This window comes from Sorex fumeus, unplaced genomic scaffold (genome assembly GCF_029834395.1).
Source record: "Sorex fumeus unplaced genomic scaffold, SorFum_2.1 ptg000002l, whole genome shotgun sequence".
Lineage (NCBI taxonomy): Eukaryota > Metazoa > Chordata > Mammalia > Eulipotyphla > Soricidae > Sorex > Sorex fumeus.
Genome location: NW_026606059.1, coordinates 31,470,197 through 31,494,967, shown reverse-complemented (window position 1 = coordinate 31,494,967; position 24,771 = coordinate 31,470,197). Strand labels below are relative to the sequence as shown.

Here is a 24,771-nt window from a genome sequence, read left to right as displayed (position 1 = left end):
GATATTGTTTTTTATTAGTTGAAGTATAATTGTTATATAACATCCAGGTGTACAACATAATAATGCCATATGAAAAATAAAATTTCAATTTAGAACACCCTTACATGGTCTGACAGAATGAAAGAAATGCAAAATTCTTGCATGGACTAGAGTCAGAAATAGGTCCACTCTATTCTGTGGAGGAGTCATTCAGAAAAAAACATATGTCTGTTGAAAAATGGAATCAACAACTTTTTCTCCTTTGTTGTCATCAGAAAACAGTTTGTTATAGAAGATCAAACTGGAATTTATAACATTCAATCGAGAATCTATTACACACTCACATATACACATACAAACTCACCCCTTTTTTAACAGAATAAAGATAAAATTCAACTATCCTGATATTTTGCCTTTCTCAAATTATAGGCACCAACAACTATTCTCTCAGTCAGAACAACCTGGGGAAAGCTCAACATTTCAGCCCCTCGCCCAGAAGTCCTTTTAGAACATATTGGTCAATTATGTATCAATATATTTTGACACATTACTCCCTCTTTCCTAAGAAATAGCTCACTTGGTATTACATCAATCAAAATGTTCCTTGAAAGTTGCTCCCAAGGTGCTTGCAGGGTCAAATGGTGCCAGGGATCAAAACCAGGATGCCAGCAAGCAAGGCACATGCTCTAACCCTCTGACTTATCTTCCTAGTCCACATATACATTCTTCTTTATTCATTTATTCATCAGTGTGTACTTAAGTTCTGTCTTTATCTTGGAGATGTAAATAATGGTGTAATGAACAAGGCTAAAAATGTCTTTTACTATTTATTTACTTGCTTATTCTGGGGTTTGGGGCTACACTTGGTAGTGCACAGGGTTGATTTATGGCTCTGTGCTCAAGGATGATTCTTGACTATGTTCTGGAGACCATTGGTGGTGGCAGGGGTCAAACTTGGATCAGTAGCATGCAAAACCAAGGGTCTTAACCCTTGTACCATCTCAGTTCCAAGAGATATTTTAAAAAATATGTTTACATATATTTATATGTTTATCCCCCCAAATAGAGTTTTGGATAAGTACGCAGAAATGGAACTGCTAAATGATTTGTTAGTTTTATTTTTAATTTTTTAAAGAAAATCTTATATTGTTTTCCATACTGGTGGTATTAATTTACAATCCTATCAATAAAGTATCAGGGTTCACTTTTTTTCATATCCTGACGTGTGTAATCACTGGGCGGCTAGGGAAGCCCCGTGGCTCTCTCTCGCGGCCTGTGTTCAGTGGTTTCGGGCCACTTCCCCACCCGGGACAGCTAATGCCATGGGAGGATGAAAGAGGAAACGAGGGCCAAGCTGGTTGGTGATCAGTTGCCATTTATTCCATTCTCCCCACATGCCTGTTCTAGTCTCTCTGAGCCTCTCATTCTAGACTCATGCTGCCCCTCATTTCCGTCTCTTTCCGTCTCTCCCATTCATCTCTCCCATGCTCCCTCTCGCAGCCTGGTCTCTCTCTATTCTCTCACCAACTCCCCCACTGCGGATAGATACCCCTTTGGTAGCACAATCAACATATCAGAAGCCCTTCCTAATTAGGCTTAAGGGTGGAAATACCACCTAGGGGTGTTTCTCCTCTCTTGAGCCCAATAATCTAATTAACATCTTAATTCTACTTCTTGGGCTGGAGCTATAGGGTAGGGCGGTTGCCTTGCGCACAGCCAGTCCGACAGAGCTGGGTTCAATTCCTACGCCCCTCTCAGAGAGACCGGCAAGCTACTGAGAGTATCTCGCCCGCACGGCAAAGCCTGGCAAGCTACCCGTGATGTATTCAATATGCCAAACACAGTAACAAGTCTCAAAAAAAAGGAGACGTTAGTGGGCCCGCTCGAGTGAATCGATGAACAACGGGAGGACAGCGTGTTACAGGTAATTCTACTTTTTATTAGTTATTTTGTATGGACACAGTAAGAGATATATTAAGCTTATTGGGCTTGTAGGGTGGTTTTCCTGGGGACATCTTGCTATAGATCTCAGACTATAGTGCTCAGGCCAAATTCATCTTTCCTAACCTTGGCAGGGTCCTAATCTAGTTGTACTTTTGGGATCATGACAGAATTTGTCCATGATCATGCTCTTAACTTATAGTTAAGTATTATGGTACTTTAGCCTGGCCCATTTCAATGCGAGGGAGCTCACTGCTTACCTTGGGTCCTTCAAGTCCCTTGCCAGGACTCTGCTTTTGGGGTGCTAGGAACTAAGGGTAACTGAGGCTTAAGTCAAGAGAACAGATGCCCAGGGGTGAATAAAAGGTAAAAAGGTAAAGGCCCTCCCGTTGATCATCGATTTGCTCGAGCGGGCCCAGTAACGTCTCCATTGGAGACTTTGTTGTTACTGTGTCTGGCATATCGAATACTCTCGGTAGCTTGCCGGGCTCTCTGAGAGGGGCGGAGGGGTGAATATTCAGTCAGTTAACTTCCAAGTTACAAAAGCATAGAATTAACTGTCTTCCTGTGTCCATACAAAAAGGACATTGCTCTGAATTAACTATGCAAAGGACTTAAGGAGAAGAGAAAAGCAATATTTACAAGTTAACAGAGTCTGGGCTGGAGCGATAGAACAGTGGTAGGGCGGTAGGGTGTTTGCCTTGCACGCAGCCAACATGGCCGACCCGAGTTCGATTCCTCCGCCCCTCTCAGAGAGCCCAGCAAGCTACCGAGAGTATCTCGCCCTTGGGGCAGAGCCTGGCAAGCTCCCCGTGATGTATTCGATATGCCAAACACAGTAACAACAAAGTCTCCAATGGAGACGTTACTGGGCCCCCTCGAGCAACAGAGTCTGATCAGAAGATAAAGGAAATTGACCGTTTGGGGAAGCTCAAAGAAAGAGGTTACAAATAAACACAGAGGAATTGGAGCACTGTGATGGGAGTAACTCAATAAACCTAAGCTCCCTGTGGCAAGGCATAAAGGGCAAACCAATGTTATCTTACACTTACCAACATAAAGCATGCATATTTGGGGGCCAAAGAAATAGTATAGTGGGCACTTACCTTAAACACTACTGACCTGGGTTTAGTCTCCAGCATCCCGTATGGTCCCCTAAGCCCTGCCAGGAGTGACCCCTGAGTACAGAGCAGGAGTAAGCCCTGAGTACCCCTGGGTGTGGCCCAAATCCGACTACAGCCCCAACCATGCACATATGTTGTTCATTATAAATAATATTTCATGAATGTCTTGACAGTTATGCAAAAGATTATGATGTGTAATTTGCTTTCATCTCCACTGTTACATTTTTGACAAGTTACTGCTTTATTCATTTTTATTGCTATAATATCATTATAAATTGGTATATTACTCCCTTATTTTGTTATTTGGCAGTCAAGTTGCTTCAGATATTCACTGTTACAATTTTGCAATAAATATTCTTTTCAAAACTTCCTACTGGACATCTGTAAAAGCTTCTCTGTTTCATATAATTGAGAACATTGCTTGGGTCATGAACCTAAATGTTTTCACCTTTACTAAATATTGACATTTTTCTCTAAACCAAAAAATACTCTGTAGTGAGAGTTCACCTTACAACATCATCAGTGCTTGTTAATGGTAGGTTTTTAATTAAAAACTGTTATTAAGTATAAGGTTGTGTTTCGTTGATTCGCTTCATGTTTCCTGATTACAAATTATACTTAATAGCTAAAAAAATTAACCTAATATCCTTATTTATTTTAAAATATCTCTTTTGAATATTTTACTTTTCAATATTAAAAAATATTTGTTTATACCTAAATATTTATTTAAAAATATTATTTTAAATAAACATCCTTGTTTAATGTAAAGGTAAAGGTAAAGGCCCTCCCGTTGATCGTCGATTTGCTCGAGCGGGTCCAGTAACGTCTCCATTGGAGACTTTGTTGTTACTGTGTCTGGCATATCGAATACTCTCGGTAGCTTGCCGGGCTGTCTGAGAGGGGCGGAGGAATCGAACTCGGGTTGGCCATGTTGGCCGCTTGTAAGGCGAACGCCCTACCCGCTGTGCTATCGCTCCAGTTTAATATGCAATGTAAATTTTAATCGAACCATGTCATTGTTAAATTATATTCTGCAGTTAACTATCTTTTAAATCCCCATACTCTTCATTGTTATGTTGTTTTGATGGCCAGGGTTTTCAAATATCAGGGTCATTCAGCTTGTACATTTGTTTGTGGTACTTGCCGAGGGTTAACAATCTGGTTACTTTACTCACACTCTGGACTGAAGTGCTGTTGCACCCTTTAGTTGTGGTGCTTAAGGTGTATTGGGGGTCACACTCCTGGCTGCCACATTCTCACATCTTTTGTTGAGATGTTTATTGAACATGTTGGTTGCAATGTTCACACTCACTTGGCTACACTGTGTGCCACAGGCTGCATACTCTGTTGAAGTGCTGGGGATTCCAAACATCAGAGATTTAGGATCACAACTTGCCATGCATGTGGGTGGCAGCACAGATTAAACTCATGTTCTCAGGTTCGCTAGGCAGGTGCTAGCTGGTATTTTTGCCACTGAGCCATCCCTGAAACATTGACAATTTTTTTTTAATGTAATGATGGGGCTGGAGCAATAGCACAGCATGTAGGGCATTTGCCTTGCATGCGGCCGACCCGGGTTCCATTCCCAGCATCCCATGTGGTTCCCCGGGCACCACCAGGAGTGACTCCTGAGTGCAGAGCCAGGAGTAACCCCTGAGCATTGCCGGGTGTGACCCAGAAAGAAAAAAAAATGTAATTAGAAGCTATTTTTTAAATGATTTACTTACATTTTTGCCCATTAATTTTTTCTTATATTCTGGATTTTAATCTTTTGTTTGGTATAAGCATCATGAACATCATTTTCTCTACAGCTTATTCCTCTTTTTATATGCTCTTGCACATAACTTTAAATTTTAGTATCATAAATGTATAACTTTGTTTAAGAATCCAATTCTGCCTTAGGATAATAAAAATCGAGGTAACCCCTGTGTCTCCTCCTAATGTTTTTAGGCCAGTTTTCTTTATTTTCAGAAATAGAAGTGAGCTTTATTTCTTCAAGAAATTATATATTTATGTAATGAGAGATTTGTATTTGTAAATTTATTTGATTTTTCATTATGGAAAACCAATTGCATTACTGTACTCATTTGTATTGTTCATCTTTTTTCTAGTGAATTAGTGTACTGCCTTGTCAAATGTCATGTTTCCATCTGAGAGAAGTATTGCTCACATGCACTTTTGTTTATATTCATCAACTAAAGCCAAATCAGGAATTACATAAAATGGTATGTCTCTCTGTTGTCTTGGTTTATTTTGATCCCTCTCCTTTCAGATTAACTTTGAAATCAAGGTTGAACACAGTGCGCAATATTCTACAATAAGTTGCTGAGTAACTTGTCATTACTGTCTGTTAAATTTCAGAAGAGAATTTTTATTCATAAATTAACAACTATGATAATTTAGGAGAAGGCCTTCCTGTTGATGTTTGAGAGGCCATCAGGAGTCAGGGATCAAACCCAGGACCTGCTGCATAGTAAGTTTGTACTTCAGTTCTTTGACCTAGTCCCGAGGCTTGTGATAATTTAAATAAGCAATTTCTATCTGTAGATCATTTTTATATTCTTAGGATAAGCTCATTCAGTTATTATATGTATGTTTGATATATGGGCTAGATTCAGGCTGCTAATATTTACATTTATCTTTCTGAGTGAGATAGACCTATAATTTCCTTTCTTGTTTTGTCAAATTCTGGTTTGGTTTTCATGAGTTTATTACTCTATTTTGTTTGGAGAGTAAACAATATAGGTATAGAACAGAAATGAATTAAATATAAAAGAAGGATATAATAGGGAAGAAGATCTTTGCTTTCTGTTTTATTGATTTCTGCTCTTTATTCCTCTATTGACTCTCTTTTTATTTTCCTTTTTCTTTAGTTGAAATATTAGTTTATTAATTTAAGGTCCTTAGTTTTTCTTAAAATAACAATTGAGAATGGCAAATTTCTCTTTATTATTGTTTTCTGTTTATATATATAATTTCTTTTTCTATTCAGTTTTAAACATTAAAAATTACCCTAATTCTTTAAAATATTGGTTATTTATAAATGTTTTAAAAATATGTGTTTTCTTTTATGTTACATTTTAATAATTTCTAATTACATTAGAATAAAACATGATTTCTGTGATATAGATTTTTGGGCATTTATTAAACTTGCTTTTGTCCTAACAGTAAATTTTGCAAGTGTGCCAATTCTTTGAAGAGAATTTCCACCCTCTAATTATTAGGTATGCATCCTGTATGTGTTTATTAGAGCAAGTTCATTGGTTATGTTGTTATATCATCTTTATTCTTGCTATTTTTTTCCAGGTTATGGAGTCGCTGAGTATTGTACTAAAAAACTCACATTGTTCTTTCATATTTGTCACTTTTTGTTCTAAACTTATCATTTTTCTGTATTTTAAGGTCATCAACAAGTAATATATTACATAAGGAAATTTTTTCTAGTATTCTATCCTGGAACTGTGTCCATTCTCCATTCAGTCAGACATAACAAGAAATATCACAATGCAATGACTGTTAAATACTGAATTAGGTGACCGAGAAACCCTATACATGTATGTTTTCAGTCCACTTGTTGTTTTGTGGATTAGTTGGAGTTTCTAGGAAAAGAGGTGACCCTGTGACCTTGTGCATCCCATAACTGACGCGTGGTAACCATAAAGAACAAAGGGTTTTACTATTTTTCTAATGTGCAGAACTTTTCTTAGCAATCGGTTCATACCACCTATACACACAGAAAATAGGAACCCACTAATCAAGTTCCATCTGGGCTTTACACGTCTAATTACTTGACAATGGCTGTTGCTTATATGGAGGATTTAGAATGTGGTCATGATCTGCAAAGTCACAGACAATGCACTACACGCCTCAGTGTGGCAGTCTTAAGGAACTACACTCACCTTCCGCATTAGTGTATTTAAAAGTGAATTTTGACTTTACAATAAAAGATGCATTTTTTTCCTTTGAGAATGAACTTCTGATATAAAATAGTATGTTTACTATTAGGTAAGGACATTTCTAAAGTTAAAGACAAAGAGTGAATGTATTTGTGGTGCTTACCATCTACTAAGATGATAAAGGGTTTCTAAAGAATAGACCCATGTTCAATGAAAGGCAACCCAGAGAAATAGTGTTGGTCAAAGGAAGATCGTGCTGAAGAATACCCTCATTTGGACTAGAGTGGAATAAAATTGTCTAGCATCAAAATAGGTGCATCTTGACCATAAAGATATTTAAAATTCAACTCCAGGAGAATTAAATACAGCAGAAGGGAGGTTTTAGGATACTTTAAGGAGGAAATTTTAACCAAAATTTCTTTTTGACCTTCATACTATGAGAAGCTTGTTATATACAAAGTGGAAACAATATTTTAAATGCAACGTGAGCAAGAGCTTTGTGAATGAAGAACTATACTGGAAAATTATATGCTGAGCTTGTAAATTCTTGTTATCTTTGTACTTAATTTATATGTAGAACCAAATCACCCAGAGACTCATTAATCTAACAGGGCAGGAGAAGTTTGAAGAGTGCTGTTTATTAATCTGCATTTGTTAATCAGAGATGATAACAAATATTTGAAATATTTTTGTCTCTAGGGAGAATATACTATTAGATGTGTTTCCACCTTTCTTTTTCCTAAGAGAGACTGCTTCACATTTCTAGAACTTTTATGCTGACAATGTTGGTTGTTTTTACTTAGGACCAACAGAGTAAAGGCCAGGACAAACTTAGTAGCAAGATTCAAATTCACCAAAAATAAGTTTAGGAGTTTTCTCTTTGCCCAATTCTGACCCATTGTTAAGAGCAGCCCTCAAGGGCAATTACCACTACTTAGAACTTTAGTTTATAAATGACTATGTTAATAGTAGAAGCACAGAGGAATCTACTACCAATTATTCCATGTCTTTAAGAGTCTGTAGGCGGCCTACTGGCCATTGCGTATCTATTGTCCAATTCTCACATTGAAAATTGTGAAGCTTTGTTGTTTCTTTTGTCTCCTAGTGACAAGCTTACATGGTGTTTGATTAACTTACATGGATGGTGATCCAAAAGAATTGGCTAACAGAGATGGAAGTGCAAGAAGGCAATGAGAAGTGATAATGCTGAAGATAAAATATGAATCAAATATAAATGACATTATAGAAGTACTAGCCCCAAGAATATTGTCACTTCCATCATTGCCACTCAGTTGTAGGTATGCAGTCAGAGATGCTTGGTGAAGACAAACTTTCTGACATAAACGAGAAAGTGTACTATAAAGGAAGAAGATAATCCAGAAGAAATGATGCTGCCAACATTTCACATTAAAGAAATTCTTGTAAATATATTACAACATTGGAAATGCAAAGGGAAAAATATTGAAAGTTCATCCAAACTAAGGAAGGAGAATGATAATTTGCCAAGGTATAAAAACAGATGCTTATTTCATATGAATTATATAAAAAGAAGACAGCAAGCACTATTCAAACTATTTGTGCCAAGAATTCTTGTAAAGAAATAATATTTTTTAATTTATTTTATTTTATTTTTTTTATTAGTGAAACACCATGGGGTACAGTTATAGACTTATAAATTTTTGTGCTTGGGTTTCAGTTATACAATGATCAAGTACCCATCGCTCCACCAGTGCCCAGAAATAATATTTTTTAATTGTCAACATTTCTCATGTAAATTTCAGAGCAATAAATCAAATTTATTTTTCCATTTCCCCTCTCTTATTTTTTCCTTTGATTTCATAGGCTACTTTTTTTTTCAGTGCTCAGGGATCACTCCTGGAGTACTTGTGGGACCACACGAAGTTACCTGGGATTGAGCCTGGTTTGCTGTGTGCAAGGCAAACATCTGCCTGGCTGCACTCTCTTCAGACCCCATTTTCTTATTTTAAAAAATAACAGTGTCAAAGAGTTTTTAATATTTTGGCAAAAATACATAACAAGCACAATTTCCCTCATTGATAACTAGGGTAGATTTTAATGATTTTAGCTTTCATGATCTCTTTGAAAAACCTAACCACCATGCAAATTGAGTACTGTGTCAATATATAAACAATGCATAGATATTCTCAATTATTATATAATGGAATACAATGGATTGTATGGATTTTTATTTCAACGAAACAAACATTATAGATCCTGATATGTATAAAATATTATTTACTCAGGGATGGGGAGATTGATTAAGAAGCTGGAGCCCACGCATTGAATATTAGAGATGATTTGATCTTTTTCACTGCTTGGTCCCTGGATCATAAAGCCAGGAGTAATACCTGAGCACTGCTGGATATGACCTGAAGTTGATTTTTTAAAAAGGCATTATATATTGAGTTAAAGAGGAGAAAAAACCAAATTAGAGAATTCAGAGGATTCGAGAAGAGACTTTAATCCTTGGGAAGTGCAAAGAATATAAGACTATATAGGAGTGAAAGGTACTAAGCAGCTGGTAGGAAACAACTTGAATATTGTAGTTTGGGATGATAATAAAGTCAGACAGGCTGTTTTCATTATCTAATTAATAACAAATTATTCTTTTAATTTCTCATTAGATATTTGATCAAGGCTTGAAAAAAACCTCTCAATTACTTCCTGAAATGGGGACAAGAATAAAAAATTTAAAGAATTTTTAATTTAAAAAATTTTAGGCAACATGACTTATAATGTTGTGAAAGTTTTATGCATAAAACATCCCTGCACTACACCAACCAGAGTGACCCCTTTCAATGACCCCTCCCATTCCGCTGGTGAGATCAGTTCTATATACCAGAGATTTTGAGTATAACTAAGATGTGCAACTAATTCTAGAATATTTCCTTCACTTGCTCAAATAACACTGTACTTGTTAGTAGTCACTCACAATTTCCCTTTCCTCATATTTCTTAATGATCACTAACTTATTTTCTACAGCGAATGTATCATATGTGAGGTATGATACTGGGTTGTTAGGCATTCGAATGAATCAATGCTCATGGCTAAGTTCGTGTTGATAAAGATGCCGACGCCTCCTACGCCTCTTTTATCGCATGTTCCAAGGAACAGTTTTTCTCCAGTGTCGAAAACAACGTGATGTGATTGATACCTTCTTGTCTTGGTCAGACCAACGATGTCGTACTTGGTCTTTCACGCTTGTACCATCAGGTGCATCTGATGCCAGTATATGTACATTGAAAGTACAGACAATCATTTTTGTCTTTCTTCGTTTTGGCAGCCTAGTTCGGCCTTGAGATTTTATCAGTCTCTCCTTCCTCATCCTTCTCAATGCTGCCATATTGGTGACTCCTTCAGGGTCTGGGGGATGAGACTCATTGTAATTACTGGTTTTGGCATATCAAATACACAACGGATAGCTTGCCAGGCTCTGCCTTGTGGGCGGAATACTCTTGGTAGCTTGTCAGGCTCTCCGAGAGGGATAAAGGCTTTTGGGGCGGCCGCTAATCGCCCTTGTAGGTGTTCCCATGGTTCAAACCATATTTTAGCCCTATCAAATATGGTGTGGCAATCCTAGAAGATAGGTATTGTGTTATAATGTGTCACGCGGTTGCAAAGTGTTCTGGAGCGTGGCAGCAGCTGGCTAGTGGAGGTAGTGGAGGTAGTGGAGGTCTGCCGGTGACGTATTTATCCTGTACTGATAGGGGTAGGGTGGATCTTCTGTGCATAATCCAGAGCCTGGGTTGAAAGTGGTTGGTGGGAGCAGACAGGGCAGGGTAGGGTGGGGCTCCTGGTTTTAATCCCTTGGTCACCTGTGGTTAGTGGGAGCAGGCAGAGGATCTCTGTCCCTGGGTCCGTTGAGCCTGGAGTCCAATGTCTCGGAGTCCAATGTCTCAGAGTTCCAATTATCTTGCTCTGTGGGGCTTCAGTCATGCGTGAGTCTCAGCCCCAGCGTCCCAAATTGGATGTTTACACTTGAATAGATGTGGCCCACTGCTGGCAGTTTCTATCTTTGATGTCTACGCACCAACATCCAATCATGATGAAGGAGAAACTGAGAAGTTCTACATGGAGCTGGAGAAATTCTATAAAGAAGACCACACCTTCTACAAGATCATTGTGAGTGATTTTAATGACAAGATAGGACCGAGAAGATCAGCCGAAGAACTTGACATCAGGAACCACGGCCTAGAATGGAACGAACAGGGTGAGAGACTATCTGAGTTCATCATGTCGACCAAGACCATCCATGGTAACTCACAGTTCCAGAAGGCCGAATCTAAATGTTGGACATGGGACTCTCCCGGTGGACGGTTCCACAACAAAATTGAACACATCATATTCAATTGACGGTTTTGCCTGACCGATGTCACTGTTGTCCCAAAATTCCAAACGGGATTGGACCACTGTCTCTTTCGTGCAAAATTCTACTTCACAGAGTGGGGAGAAAGGGCTGCAAAGTTTAAGAAGAGAACTCCCAGAATGACCACCAACTGGGAGCTCTTTGGCACTATTGCAGCAACATGGGAAGATGACGTCATTGACAATATTGGCGAGGAATATGATTGACTGGTTCAGCACCTCCATGATTGTGCAAGGAACGCCAAGAGAGAGATAGCCACAAAATAACGCTTGTCTTCAAAAACTCCTGAGCTTATTCGCCAATGTGGTTTGGCGCATGCCTCAGGCAACCACAAGTTTGCAAAGCAGTGCAGAGATGTGATCAAGGAAGACCTCAAAGAGAGAAGAGCAACAGTGCTGGTAGATGCAGCAGAAGCCAGGAAAAGCATTCGTAATGCCTGCTTGTTCTTTGCCAACTAGAAGACCAAGATGACTGCCCTCCGATGTCCTGATGGATCTATCACATCTTCCAGAAGGGCATTGGAGAAGATTATCCATGACTTCTATTCAGATCACTTTGATAGCCACGTCCACCTGCCACATACCAAATTCTGCAGAATGGATATGTTGTTCTTTCTTCCGAAATCTGACACGCCATCTCCTTGGTAAAGAAACGAACAGCACCTGGCCCAGTCAAGGTCAGTCCCGAACACCTGAAGAACCTGCTGTCAATACTCATCAATACGCTGGCTCGGGGGAGAAAAGCAGCCCTGAACCTCTGCCTCTTCCTCTTCATCCCCCAAGCTGTGCTGGTCTTCTCCCCCACCCAGGTCAGTTTATCCACCGGTATTCGAACCCAGGACTTGGATTTCTCCCTGCAAGCCCCGCAGGCAACCTCTCGGACCTTGGGAAAAAAGCAGCCCCGAGCCTCTGCCTCTTCCTCTTCATCCCCCAAGCTGTGCTAGTCTTCTTCCACACCCAGCCTTTACTTTCCCCACACACATCAGGTATTGGTGGGGGCGTGGCCTTTTCAGAAATAGGCGAGGCTTCTGTAGAAGTGGGCATGGCTTAATTTTTGGCAGGCCAATGCTCACGCGACCGCAGGTCATACCAAGTCATACCAAGAAACCTAGTCCCCATACCTACATACCTACACACCAGCATGAAGAAACAACGCAAATCCCCACCACTTGGGGAGGACAATGAAAAGAGTCCAGATGTCTCTGTAGGTGCTGCTCATCTAAAGGACCTCTCTGACAAAGAATTCAGATATGAAGTCATGAAGATGTTCAATGAACTCAATGAAACAGTCAGGCAGATATCTAGTAAATTGAAGAAGGATATGAAAGAAACAATGGATCGGACAATCGAGAAAATCCAGGAAGAAATGAGAGCAGAAATTGGAAAGCTACTCACATAAATGTCATGAATTAAAGATTCCATAGATGAAATAAAAAATTCAGTTTGTGCCCTCAACTGTAGAATGACCGCAGCTGAAGACAGAATCAGTGAGTTGGAAGATCAGCTGCACCAAGCCAACAGGCAAAAACAAACAATGGCAAGGGACCTCAAAATAGCTCTAGAAAGAATCAGAGTCCTAGGAGATGATTCCAAGAGAAACAACATTAGAATCATTGGAGTACCAGAAGCTCAGGGAAACAACCCCAATGAAAAAACCACGGTTAAACAAATCATTGCTGAAAAATTCCCAGAGCTCGGCAAAGCAGCCATTCAGGTTCAAGGAGCCCGAAGGGTGCTAGCTAAAAGAGACTCTAACAAATATGCTGGCTCGGCTCTTCACACGCTACCTGTCTGAATGCAAGGTTCCGAACCAATGGGAAACCAGCAGGACTGTACTACTACTGTACAAGAAGGGAGACATTCATGACACTGGCAACTATTGTCCGATCTGTCCATTGTCTGTCATCTACAAGCTGTTCACTCGAGTCATCCTGAATAGGATTGGCAGAACACTAGATGAAGGACAACCATGCTAGCAAGCTAGGTTTCTTAAAAGGACTAGGCATGATTGACCATATCCACCCGATAACCAAGCTCATTGAGGTTTCTCGGGATTTCAAGATGCCACTCTGTCTAATGTTCATTGATTAAAGGAAGGCTTTTGATTCTGTTGAGACAGAAGTGGTCATTGAAGCCCTAGCCAATCAGGGCTTTCAAACTCAATACATCAGGATCCTCCGTGAGCTGTATCACGGATTCACTACCAGGATCTCACCATTCTACAAAGAAGTGATCATTCATGTCAAGAGAGGGGTTCGGCAGGGTGATACTGTTTCACTGAAATTTCAGTGCCACCCTCAAGAATGTCATGTGATATTGGAATGGGAAGGAATGAGGGTGAAGATAGATGGTTGGCAACTAGACCACCTCCGCTTTGCTGATGACATCATTCTAATAACACCAAACATTAGCCAAGTGGCACAAATGCTGACCAACTTCGACCATGAGTGTGGAAAGGTCGGACTCCAGCTGAATCTCACGAAGACAATGTTTATGAGAAACAGCTTTGTTCCTGACGTTCCATTTGCTCTCAATGGAATGATCATCTCCGAATGCAACAGTCATGTGTACCTAGGTCAAGAAGTCAACATGACGAATGACATGGCACCTGAGTTGCGCAGGAGGAGGAGAGTGGCTTGGAATGCCTTCAAGAGTGTCGAGGAAATAGCTAAGAGGATGAAGAACTTCTGGCTCCTGGCACATCTCTTTGATTACACTGTTCTTCCTACATTATCATACGCCTCAGAGACCTTGGCCCTATGAAAACAGGACGAGAACACTATTCGGGTCTCCCAAAGAGGAATCAAAAGAGCTATGCTTGGAGTATCACGCTTCACTCAAATGAGAGAAAGGATCTGGAGTTCCGACCTACGTCAACGGTCAAGAATCAGGGATGCTGTCTTGTTGGCCAAGGCGTCGAAAGTCAAATGGGCTGGACACATAATGAGATTTGGAGACAACTGCTGGACTAGAGCCGTTACCAACTGGATTCCACAAGATGTCAAAAGACTGCGTGGCCGCCCACCTAGATGATCAGACTTTGTCAAGACCCTGAATGATCGGTTTGAGGCTCTTCATGTTCCTAGAAGGAACAGACACCATTGGGCTACACTAGCACGTGACAGGGACAAATGGAGACTTACTGGCGCCCACTCGAGCAACTCGATGATTAACGGGAAGTCAAGTGATCAAGTGATCAAGTGGTATGATACAGTATGTGTTTTTTTTTGTGTCTTATGCTACTTAGACATGATTCGGTTTGTACTCATACTTTCTTTTGTGGCTGCATTATTTTGTAGAGTATTATGTACCTCACTTTTAGTCAGTTGATAGACATCTGAGTTGCTTCCACGTTTGGTTCTTGCAAATAATGTGAACATTAACGTACAAGTCTGAAGTAGATATACATACTTTCAATTCTTTAGATTCTTGTCATCAGGAGTAGAATTTTTGGATCACATGCTGACTGTTTAATTTTTTAAGGAATTGCTAAAACTATCTTTAATCTTCTTTTCTTGCAATGTGGGTTTGGCTAAACTGATGGTACTAAGGGTCTATTTAGTTTAGGAGTGACTCTAGGTGATGTTTAGGGAACCATATTTGGTGCCACAGATTCAAACCAGGGATGGTGGAATGCAAGATAATTAATTCTGCTTTATCTCTCCGGACTGTAACACTATTTCCGTTGATTTTTAAAAATTTTTAATTTTTTTAATTTTGAATTTTTAAATTTATTTTAATTTTTATAAAGTTGTTCACAATATTTGATTACATTTAATATTCAGGCACCAATCCCACCACCATTACACCTTCCCACCAACATATTTTGGACTTTCTATCCCAAAGTTTAAACCCTCCCTTCAAAGCAGAACTGAAATTATTTATTTTGTGTTGCTTGTTATGAATAATTCACTAAAAATGGCACAAAAAAAGGTTTCATAGAGGTAAGTGTGTGAAGATTGTTGTACTTCACTCAGGAGCCATTAGGCCCTCCTATGAGATTAGTAACATGTTAAAGGTTGAGTCTTATGTGCTTATATCTATATCTGTATAAATGTATTTCCCCCTAAGATTGGTTGCATTCTACTTTAAACACCGTAAAACGTGGTGTGCTATTCTTGGTACACTGGTGGTATAAAATATGAGATGTCCAGGGATAGATTTACTCATGGATGAGGCTCGGCCTAAGCATGTGGAGAGTAGCTATGAGTGTGGCAGCAGTTGGGTCCCTTGGGGTGGGGAGGGGCCTGACCACCCTCCTTTGGGTTGCCCTGATTGAAACAGCCTGATGCAGGGTCCGGTGGTATGGCTATGGTATATCATTCTGTGCTCTCTTCCAAGAGCTTTGTTATTGAGTCTCGGATCATGCTCGTTGATGAGATTATATGGCACCAGTTTATGGGGGTGACTGCCAATCTATGGGAAATAGGGGAAGATAAGCCATTTCTGGTTCCATTGAACCTGGAGTTTTCAGTCACAAGTCCCGCATACCTGGGATTTTCTGTGGATTCACTCATGGGTGAGGCTCATCTGAGCATGTGGAAAGCAGCCAGCTTTCAGAAATTTAGAACTCTAAGTTATCAACAATTAGTCAGCAAGAAGAACTGAAATTGAGAACATTAAATCCACAGGTAATAAAGGTCTTTCTTTAGTATTTAAAGTATAGACTCACAGCTGGAAGGCACAATACAGTTGGTTTCTCAGTCTATTCATTGTTAAAGTACATGTGAGATTGTTTGAAGAAGCAGCTAAGAGATGGTGAATATTCTGAGATATTGTATAAAAACTTCTCTATAAATGCTGTATGTAAATTTGACTTTTAGCCTTTTGCCATGTATACTTCTATTTTTGGTTCCTACTTTGTTATAAGTTGTTCAAATGTTTTGGACTTCAGATTCTTCTTTTATAACCAGGCTTCGTAATTCCAGTCTCTGAGGGTAAAAGTGAGGATAAATGGAGGTAGGCTTTTAAGAAATGACCTTACCTGTTGGGGTGAGAGTGGGGGACCAGAGCTGGAGGAGGAAGTGGTTAGACAATGGAGGGAAATGGACACTGTGGTGAAGAGCTTGGTGTTGCAACACTAAATACCTGAAACTCTATCATTAACAGTATTGTAAATCACAATGTATCAATAAAAATGAGGGAAAAAAGAAGTCTTCATAAACATTAAAGCAACCCACAAAAATCAAGGTTTTTATTATTACACCAGGTATTACTGGCTTCAAATTCCCAGTCCCCACCCCCACCCCCTTGAGCTGATAAAAACACACAGGAAGCATGGACTAATTGAAATAAACATTATATAAATAGTTTAACTTACTTCTTTTACAAACCACTGGCAAAATGCAGGACCAATCCATTCCCTTGCATGCATACCACAGTCTATCCACACAGCTTTTTTGTAAGCTCGAGATCTCCTGCCCAGCTGAAAACAAATGTATTAACAGTAACCAATGCAAGCTTTTAGTTTTAGATTTTTTGACCAGGATAATTTAATAAGATTTCAGCATAATCCTTTATTATTATTTGATTTATTATGTGACCCATAATAGCAATTAAAAAATTTCCAACTTATTTCAGAAGTTCAGGTTTGTTAATACAGAAGCAATAAATACATTGCCCGAATTACAAAATAAAGAAATGAAAAAAAATTAAAATAGCAGTCCCTTAAATAGAGTTGCTTCTATATTATAATACAAAAAATATGTTAAGTTAAAGGCTAATTCATGACCCCAACCCCTGCCTCCCCGCCACCCTGTCTCAAAAAAAATCCCAAGGAAACAAATATTCACAAGAAACTACTCTCTTGTTTATTCTTTTTTTTGGGTGGGGGTCATACCCAGTGGTGCTCAGGACTTAATCCTGGCTCTCCACTCAGGGATTACTCTTGCCTGGGTTCAGGGGACATATATGGTGCTGGAGACAGAACCTGGGTCTTCTGTGAGGTTTTTGCATGATTGTTTGTTTGTTTTTAGTTTATTTTTGTTTTGGGGTCACACCTGGTAATGCTCAGGGCTTACTCTTGGCTGTGAGCTCAGTGATCACAGCTATCACAGCACTGGGGACCATAGCAGATGGCAGGATCAAACCAGGTCTGCTGCATATAAGACAAGCACCTTACCTGTTATGCTATCTCTCCTGCCCTACAAAGTCAAATATTATTTCAATACAAAATGCAAAAATTCAACTTCATTTATGAATTCAAGGGATATATTTTTATTACAATCCTATTATATCAATATTTCCTTAGGACCTGGTTTCAAATCATTACAGCATATTCACAGAGTTTCTAAGTTTTCCTTCAACCATTTAATTCAATTAATACTTCAGACTGTATACTTGGCACTGGAGGTTCAAGGGTAAAAGAAAAGGAATTCATATGCTAGTGGGAGAGTAGATGTGTGAGCAACCAACTACTGGAATGTGAATGTACACAAGTTCCTTTGGAAACATGGGTATGCTATGCATAATTGACTGGGAAAATAAGAGAAGAATTTTCAGAAGAGGAGTGTTGAGTAGCAGAGCAAGAATTGAGGCTTGCCTGACAATCAGGTTGGAAGAAGGCACCAGAAACTTGGAGAATCTGAACCTATGTTTCTGAGGTGCTATTTATGCAGGTGAAGAAAGGCATCTGAAACTGAATAGAGGAGCATTCAACACATAAAATGCATATACACTAAGAGTGTATATAAAAACCCACTTTGTTTTGTGTGTGTGTGTGTGTGTGCGTGTGTGTGTGTGTGTGTGTGTGTGTGTGTGTGTGTGTGTCTGTAAAATGGGGTGGGGTAGCTATGGGCATATGGGCTGGGAGGAGCATGAACCCACACTAACTCCACACTAACATTAGGGTAGAGGATGATTAAAAAAGTGGCCTTCATGGAACCAAAGCAAAAGCCCAGAGGGTAGGGCACTAGCCTTGCAGGCGGCCAACCCGATTTGATCCCCAGCTGGATTTGATCCCTAGCACCACATATGGTTCCCTGAGCCCTGTCAGGAGTGATCCTTGAGTGCAGAGCCAGGAGTAAACCCTAAGCCTCACTGGGTGTGGTCCAAGAAACAAGAAAGAAAAAAGTGTTCTTCAACAATCAGCTCACAACTCGCGCTAGTTTGTTCATAGGTATAAAGGCTGAAAACCACTGGTCTAGCACCTTGGTTATAAATGCTGGTCTGTGAACTCGTATACAGGAAAAGTGTCAATCTACAGGTATACAAAAAGTAAAAAAATCTATAACAACACTGGTTTAAAGGGTGAGAGGGTAGTTTATGGGAATTTGAAAAACTGTTTAATACTTAGGACATTCAGTAAAGGCAGAGACAATGAATCTAGAGTCAAACTGGGGCAATGACAGTGAGGGAAAATAAAGAAACTGAGCTGAATTCAAAAGATACTTAGAAAAATTGTCAGTTCTTGATGGCAGGTTTAAAATAAACTGTTAAGTAAAGGAGAGACTTTAGGATGATACAGGTCTGGGACTTGAGCATAGAAGTGTTATTCTGCGTCTGAGGTGCTTCTACAAGTATCCAGGTAGAAATGTCAAGTAGGCAATAGTATGTACACTTAAGGATCAAGAGTTAATTCTGTGGACTGGAACAGTTTTAAATGATTGTTGAAGTCATAGGATGAATATAACCATCTAGAGAGAAAAGAAAGTCTCCAATGGAGACGTTACTGGGCCCGCTCGAGCAAATCGACGATCAACGGGAGGGCCTTTACCTTTACCTTTACCTTTAGAGAGAAAAGAGTAGATCAGAAACGAGACTTGCCATTTCCAGTACCTAAGGCAGGGGCTAGAGAAGAGGAACAGGGGAGGAGGGAATGGTCAGGAAGACTGGAAGAAAATCTATTCAGCCATTGTTGATTGTGGTAAGAAGTTTTAAAGACATTCTGGGAGCAAAAGTCAGCGTGTAAATGAGAGATAAAGCAGTAGAGATACTTCATAGGTAAGTCTTTTTTGCTGTTTGTCTGAGAAGGGATGGAGCATCAGTAGCTAAAGAGATCATGGATCAATGTGGGATACAGCATTACAAAGCTGTTCATGATTGGATTTCAGTCATACAGTATTCCAACATCCATCCCTCCACCAGCATAAATTTCTTAGCACTAGTGTCCCCAGGTTCCCTCCCATCTCCCCCCTCCCCTCCTCTGCCTGCCTCTATGGCAGGCACTTTTCTTCTCTCTCTCTCTCTCTCTCTCTCTCTCTCTCTCTCTCTCTCTCTCTCTCTCTCTCTCCTTGTGGGCATCGTGGATTGCAATATTGATACTGAAAGGTTGAATGTGATTTATCTTCTTATATGTTTACATAGTTTTGTATTGGTTCATCCCAAGTATTAACAACCCACATTTCACTCTGAATGCCATTTGAAGATGTACTTCAATAACTAAATATGGTAAATGGAATTTTCTGGAACATCTAATGAAAAAAACTTAAGCATATTTTAAAACCCTAAGGGTGTATATTTCTTAAATTATCTGAAGATATTAATATAAGATTTTGGGATTAACTGGAAAAGACATTGTTTCTTCAGCACATAAATCAATGTTGAAAAAATATAAAGTCTAGTAAATATTTAGTTAGTAACCTATTACTTTTACCTTTAAAACAAAAAGAGGTCTTCCCTCATATGATTTTCCAATAGAGAACATGTGAATGAGTGCTGAATGAGTTTTATTCAGATGATGCATCCAATTTTGAATCTAAAAGGAAATAAATGAAAACCATGTCAGACTACCATAATTATGTAACTTTTAGAGAATAAAAGCTAACAACAAAGGCAATAGAAGTATATCTTTAAATACAAAGAGATTACAAAAAGCATAAATTGAACAAATATTTTAGCACAACTGTAGGACGTTTGCCTTGCTCGCGGCCGACCTGGATTCGATTCCTCCATCCCTCTCGGAGAGCCAGTCAAGCTACTGAGAGTAACCCTTCCGCATGGCAGAGCCTGGCAAGCTCCCCGTGGCGTATTCGCTATGCCAAAAACAGTAACAACTAGTCTCACGATGGAGATGTTACTGGTGCCTGCTCGAGCAAATCGATGAACAACAGGAGGACAGTGCAACAGTGCGATACTTAAATTTATATTTTTTCTGCCAAATGCTAGTTTTGAATCCTTATACTGCTCTTTACTCAAAGCAAGTGCATTTTACACTATTTATCATGAATATGTTGATGCCAAAGTTTTTTCAGAAAATTAATTTATATATTTGGATTACTTTTGAGAATAAAAATTTATTTCCTTTCTTCCAGGTACATAAAAAATAAAATAAATCATCTTTAGAAAAAAGCATTCAGACCACTTGAAAAGTATGCACTAAAATATCACATATTATAATTTGCCATTGAACAGGAGATGTTAAGAAAAGAATCACTATTATTTTTTGCTTTTAAAGGTTATTCTGCCAAACCACACATTAGATGACAAATTCAGAAGAATTTCCCCACTAGGTAGTCTACATTTAGCATTGATCCATTCATAAACACTTATCTGTTATCAGAAGTTATATTTGCAATGGATGAATAAGGACACTTAGAAAGAAAAATGAATAACATTTCTGATTTTAAAACCCTATATGAAAAAAAAACCCTATATGGAGTAGAAAGACACAGAAAAGGTAACCACTCTTCCATGCTGTGAACGAGTAGGCTGAAAAAATAGAATTTGGAAAGTGTGTATATTTTTTCTTTTTTTGGTCCTATCATCAATATAATCATAATTTATATAGATACAATTAAAATTTTTAAAATTTTCTTGAGCATGTTAGTAGCAGCACTTCTATGTGCCAAGTTAACTAAAACCTTTACATTGTTTTCAATTTTGGGCTTCTGACATAAGTTGAGACATGGAATAGGTAGAAATAATTTTGAAAGAAATGTCATTACTCAGGAAACAAAAAATTCTCGTAAGAATGTAATAGACCTCATTAATCCTATGTGTGATTCTTTTGATGAATTCATGGCAAGACTGGAAAATGTACGTGCTCATTAATATACTCTCTGTTAACCCTCTACTTGGAAGCCTTTATATGCTTGTCACTCTGGAGAATAGTGGTAAACAAGACAGAATAGTTTATCTTTAAGGAATTTGCAGTTACTAGAAGGGAAAGCAATAATCAAATAGTCATATAGTTTTATAATTAAAATTATGACATGTACTCCATGAATGTAGAATGCATAGGTGCAGGTATTATGGGAATGATTGGGGGTTGGGAGTTCTGATTCAGTTGGAGAGAGCAGAAACAATTATCTTCTTGCATAACCTATGATTTGAAGAATAACTATTTCCATGTGAACAGTTAAGGAAGTGATGAGGTTACTGGGTTTTCTAGTTAGAACAAAACAGTGGAATAATATAGGTCTGGTGGCACAAAGAGAGTTGGCTTTTGGGAGGATTCAACTCTGATGAGACCACGTGAAAATCCTCAGAGTTTGCTCACCTCTCAACTAAATCATCTGGCTAGCATGGGGATCTTCTATGGCCTTTAAAAAAAAGAATTGGACACACCCACAGTCCTAAAGGCTTACTCTTGCCTCTGTGCTTAAGGGTCACTCCTAACAGGATTTGGTGAACCATATGGCAAGGATCAAACCTGATCAGCCACATGCAAGGCAAGTTCCCTAACTGCTGTTCTGTCTCTCTTGCCCCATCTATGGCTTTTTAGCTAAGGTATTTATTACTAAAACTACAACATTCCCTATACTTCCAAAGGCCTTTGTAGGTCCAGATTAAGCAAACAGGTGAAATTGAAATTATTTTTCTAATTTTATGTAGCTTTAGAAGGCTTAATGAAAGAGATGACATGACTAAAATGACATGCCTGGGCAATATAGGAATGAACTCTCTCTGTATGTATATATACATATATATGTATATAAATATATTCTTTACGTAATTCTTTTCTCTCTCTTTCTGTTTTTTTTTTAGAACTTACATCCGAATGATAAAGATGTACTTGTTAAAAAAATACATGCTCTTTTGATTACATACTTCTTCCAAAGAGTGATAAACTTCATAATTATATGCAGAGAGGGATCTTCGATTTCTTTGGGTTTGCAAACTGCTCCCATTTTCCAGTACTTTCTGAAGATCTTCAATGAGGATCCTGAATTTGAAATGACAGATGTGATAAAATCAAATTAAGGTAAAATAAAAATCATGTATTATATCAAAGCAATAAATAGATTATATCTAGGAAAAGGACAGAAGGAGATGGGTCATGGTCACGGTCCTCCCGTTGTTCATCGATTTGCTCGAGCGGGCCCAGTAACGTCTCCATCGTGAGATTTGTTGTTACTGTGTTTGGCATATTGAATACGTCATGGGTAGCTTGCCAGGCTTTGCCATGTGGGCGAGATACTCTCGGTAGCTTGCTGGGCTCTCTGAGAGGGGCAGAGGAATCGAACCCAGCTGCGCGCAAGGCAAACGCCCTACCGCTGTGCTATCACTCCAGCCCGAGGAGATGGGTAGACCTAAAAATATCAAATATTAGGAAAAATGTTCTTTTACAGGTAATAAATACTGTTCAATAAATGGGAAATAAATATATAATTATTAGCAGGTGTTCCAAATGATTATAATAGTGATAACAATTACCATTCATTGAGCTGTTTTAAGAGCTAAATCATGGGTAGGAACTTTCACCATTGAGTGCCTCTCAGGAGCTGGGCATTTATCTGGGTTTTTTTCCCCCACATATATAAACTTAGTTAATAATCATATGGTGAAGCTTTTGTTATCTCCATTAGAAAAATTGGGAAAAATTAACTTCAAAATGGCCAATGTCACTTTGATAGTGAGTACAGAAAGAATTTAAACTTGACTATCAACCCACATTCTAGTCTTTAGATTCTATGTCTAATGTGATGTTACAAAAACTAGAACAAAACAATTTTCTCCACTTCCTTACTATTTCCTCCATTCTAGCTGCTTTTATCTGTTCTATCCCATTCAACACTACCACATTTTCTTATGTCTTTATCTTGCATATTGACTTAAAAGACAGGTGAGGGGAAAAAAAGGTTTTCTCCTATTCTCAGGAGAAAACTGGAAAAATACTAGAGCCAAGAGAAGTTATATCATTGCCTATCAGTATCAAGAGTGTCAAGAAAAGTCAAGTTCTGCTAATCAAATTGCACGTGTTTAAAAAATGAGGCTGAGGAACAAGGTGAGGAAGAATTAATGTTAAAATGGCTACATGACCTGAAGCAAATATGCAAATTTAATACTATATCTAGAAAAATACCAACACAATTATTCACAGAAAGAGATTTTTAAAATCTTGGAATTTATTTGGAACCATAAAAAAGAAAGAGTCCAACTAAGAAAATACTCCTGATTAAAAAATATTCCCGAGCACAAAAATGAAGCACCAGAGTCTCTGACTTCAAACTATTATAAACGAACAGTAATTAATACAGCATAGTAGTCCAGAAAACCAGACACATGTATCAATGCAAATCTGAGTCCAGAGAAAAAAACCACACATAAATGGAAAATTATCTTCTGACAGTGGATCTTGCAATGCAATGTAAGGTAAAGGTAAAGGTAAAGGCCCTCCCGTTGATCGTCGATTTGCTCGAGCGGGCCCAGTAACGTCTCCATTGGAGACTTTGTTGTTACTGTGTCTGGCATATCGAATACTCTCGGTAGCTTGCCGGGCTCTCCGAGAGGGGCGGAGGAATCGAACTCGGGTCGGCCATGTTGGCCGCTTGTAAGGCGAACGCCCTACCCGCTGTTCTATAATGTGTGTGTACCATTTATTATTTTTAAAATAACCTGGATAACAACATGTGGAAAAATAAAACTAGATTATTATCTAGTATCATAATAAACAAAAATTAAGTCACAATAGATTAAAGCCTTGGGTGTAAGACCTCAACCCATAAAAACACATAGAAGAAAACAAAGGTAATATGCTCTGTGACTAATGCATTTGGGAGCTTAGTTCCAATGGAAATGAAAATAACCAAATAAATGATGGTAAAGGAACTTCTGCAGGGAAACAAACTTAGATCAACTGTTAAAACATATTCAGTGGGAGAGGATTTTCCACATCATACATATGATAAGGGGTTGATATCTAAAATATATAGAACTCAACAATTAAATATATGATTAAAAATGGAAAGAGTATTTGAATAGACACTTCTTCAAAGACATACAGATGTACAAGAAGAACATAAAAATATTTATCAGCTCTAATTATCATATAACATATGAGCGCTCTAATTATATAACTTATGATAATAAGAACTGATAAATAAGAGCTGATAGCGTATTATCATATATTATATAATTAGATAGTTGCAGATAAAAACATAATATGAGATATTATCTCACACCTGTGAGAATGATTGTTATGTAAAAGAAGCAGCAAGTGTTGGAGAAAATGCAGAGAGGAGGAAATTTATACATTGAAATTTATATTGTAAATAAATAGGTAC

General features: G+C 38.5%; 1 protein-coding gene across 1 annotated transcript in view; it reads right to left on the bottom strand.

Moving 5' to 3' along the window:
- Positions 1-24,771, bottom strand: part of CPA6 (carboxypeptidase A6) — a 287,513-nt gene that overhangs the window by 41,296 nt on the left and 221,446 nt on the right. Inside the window, exons 4-6 of the mRNA XM_056111478.1 lie at positions 22,316-22,430; positions 19,920-20,021; positions 16,647-16,751 (exon numbers count right to left, since the gene is read on the bottom strand). Of these exons, the coding sequence (XP_055967453.1) occupies positions 16,647-16,751; positions 19,920-20,021; positions 22,316-22,430 (322 nt within the window). The remainder of the gene's footprint in view (positions 1-16,646; positions 16,752-19,919; positions 20,022-22,315; positions 22,431-24,771) is intronic.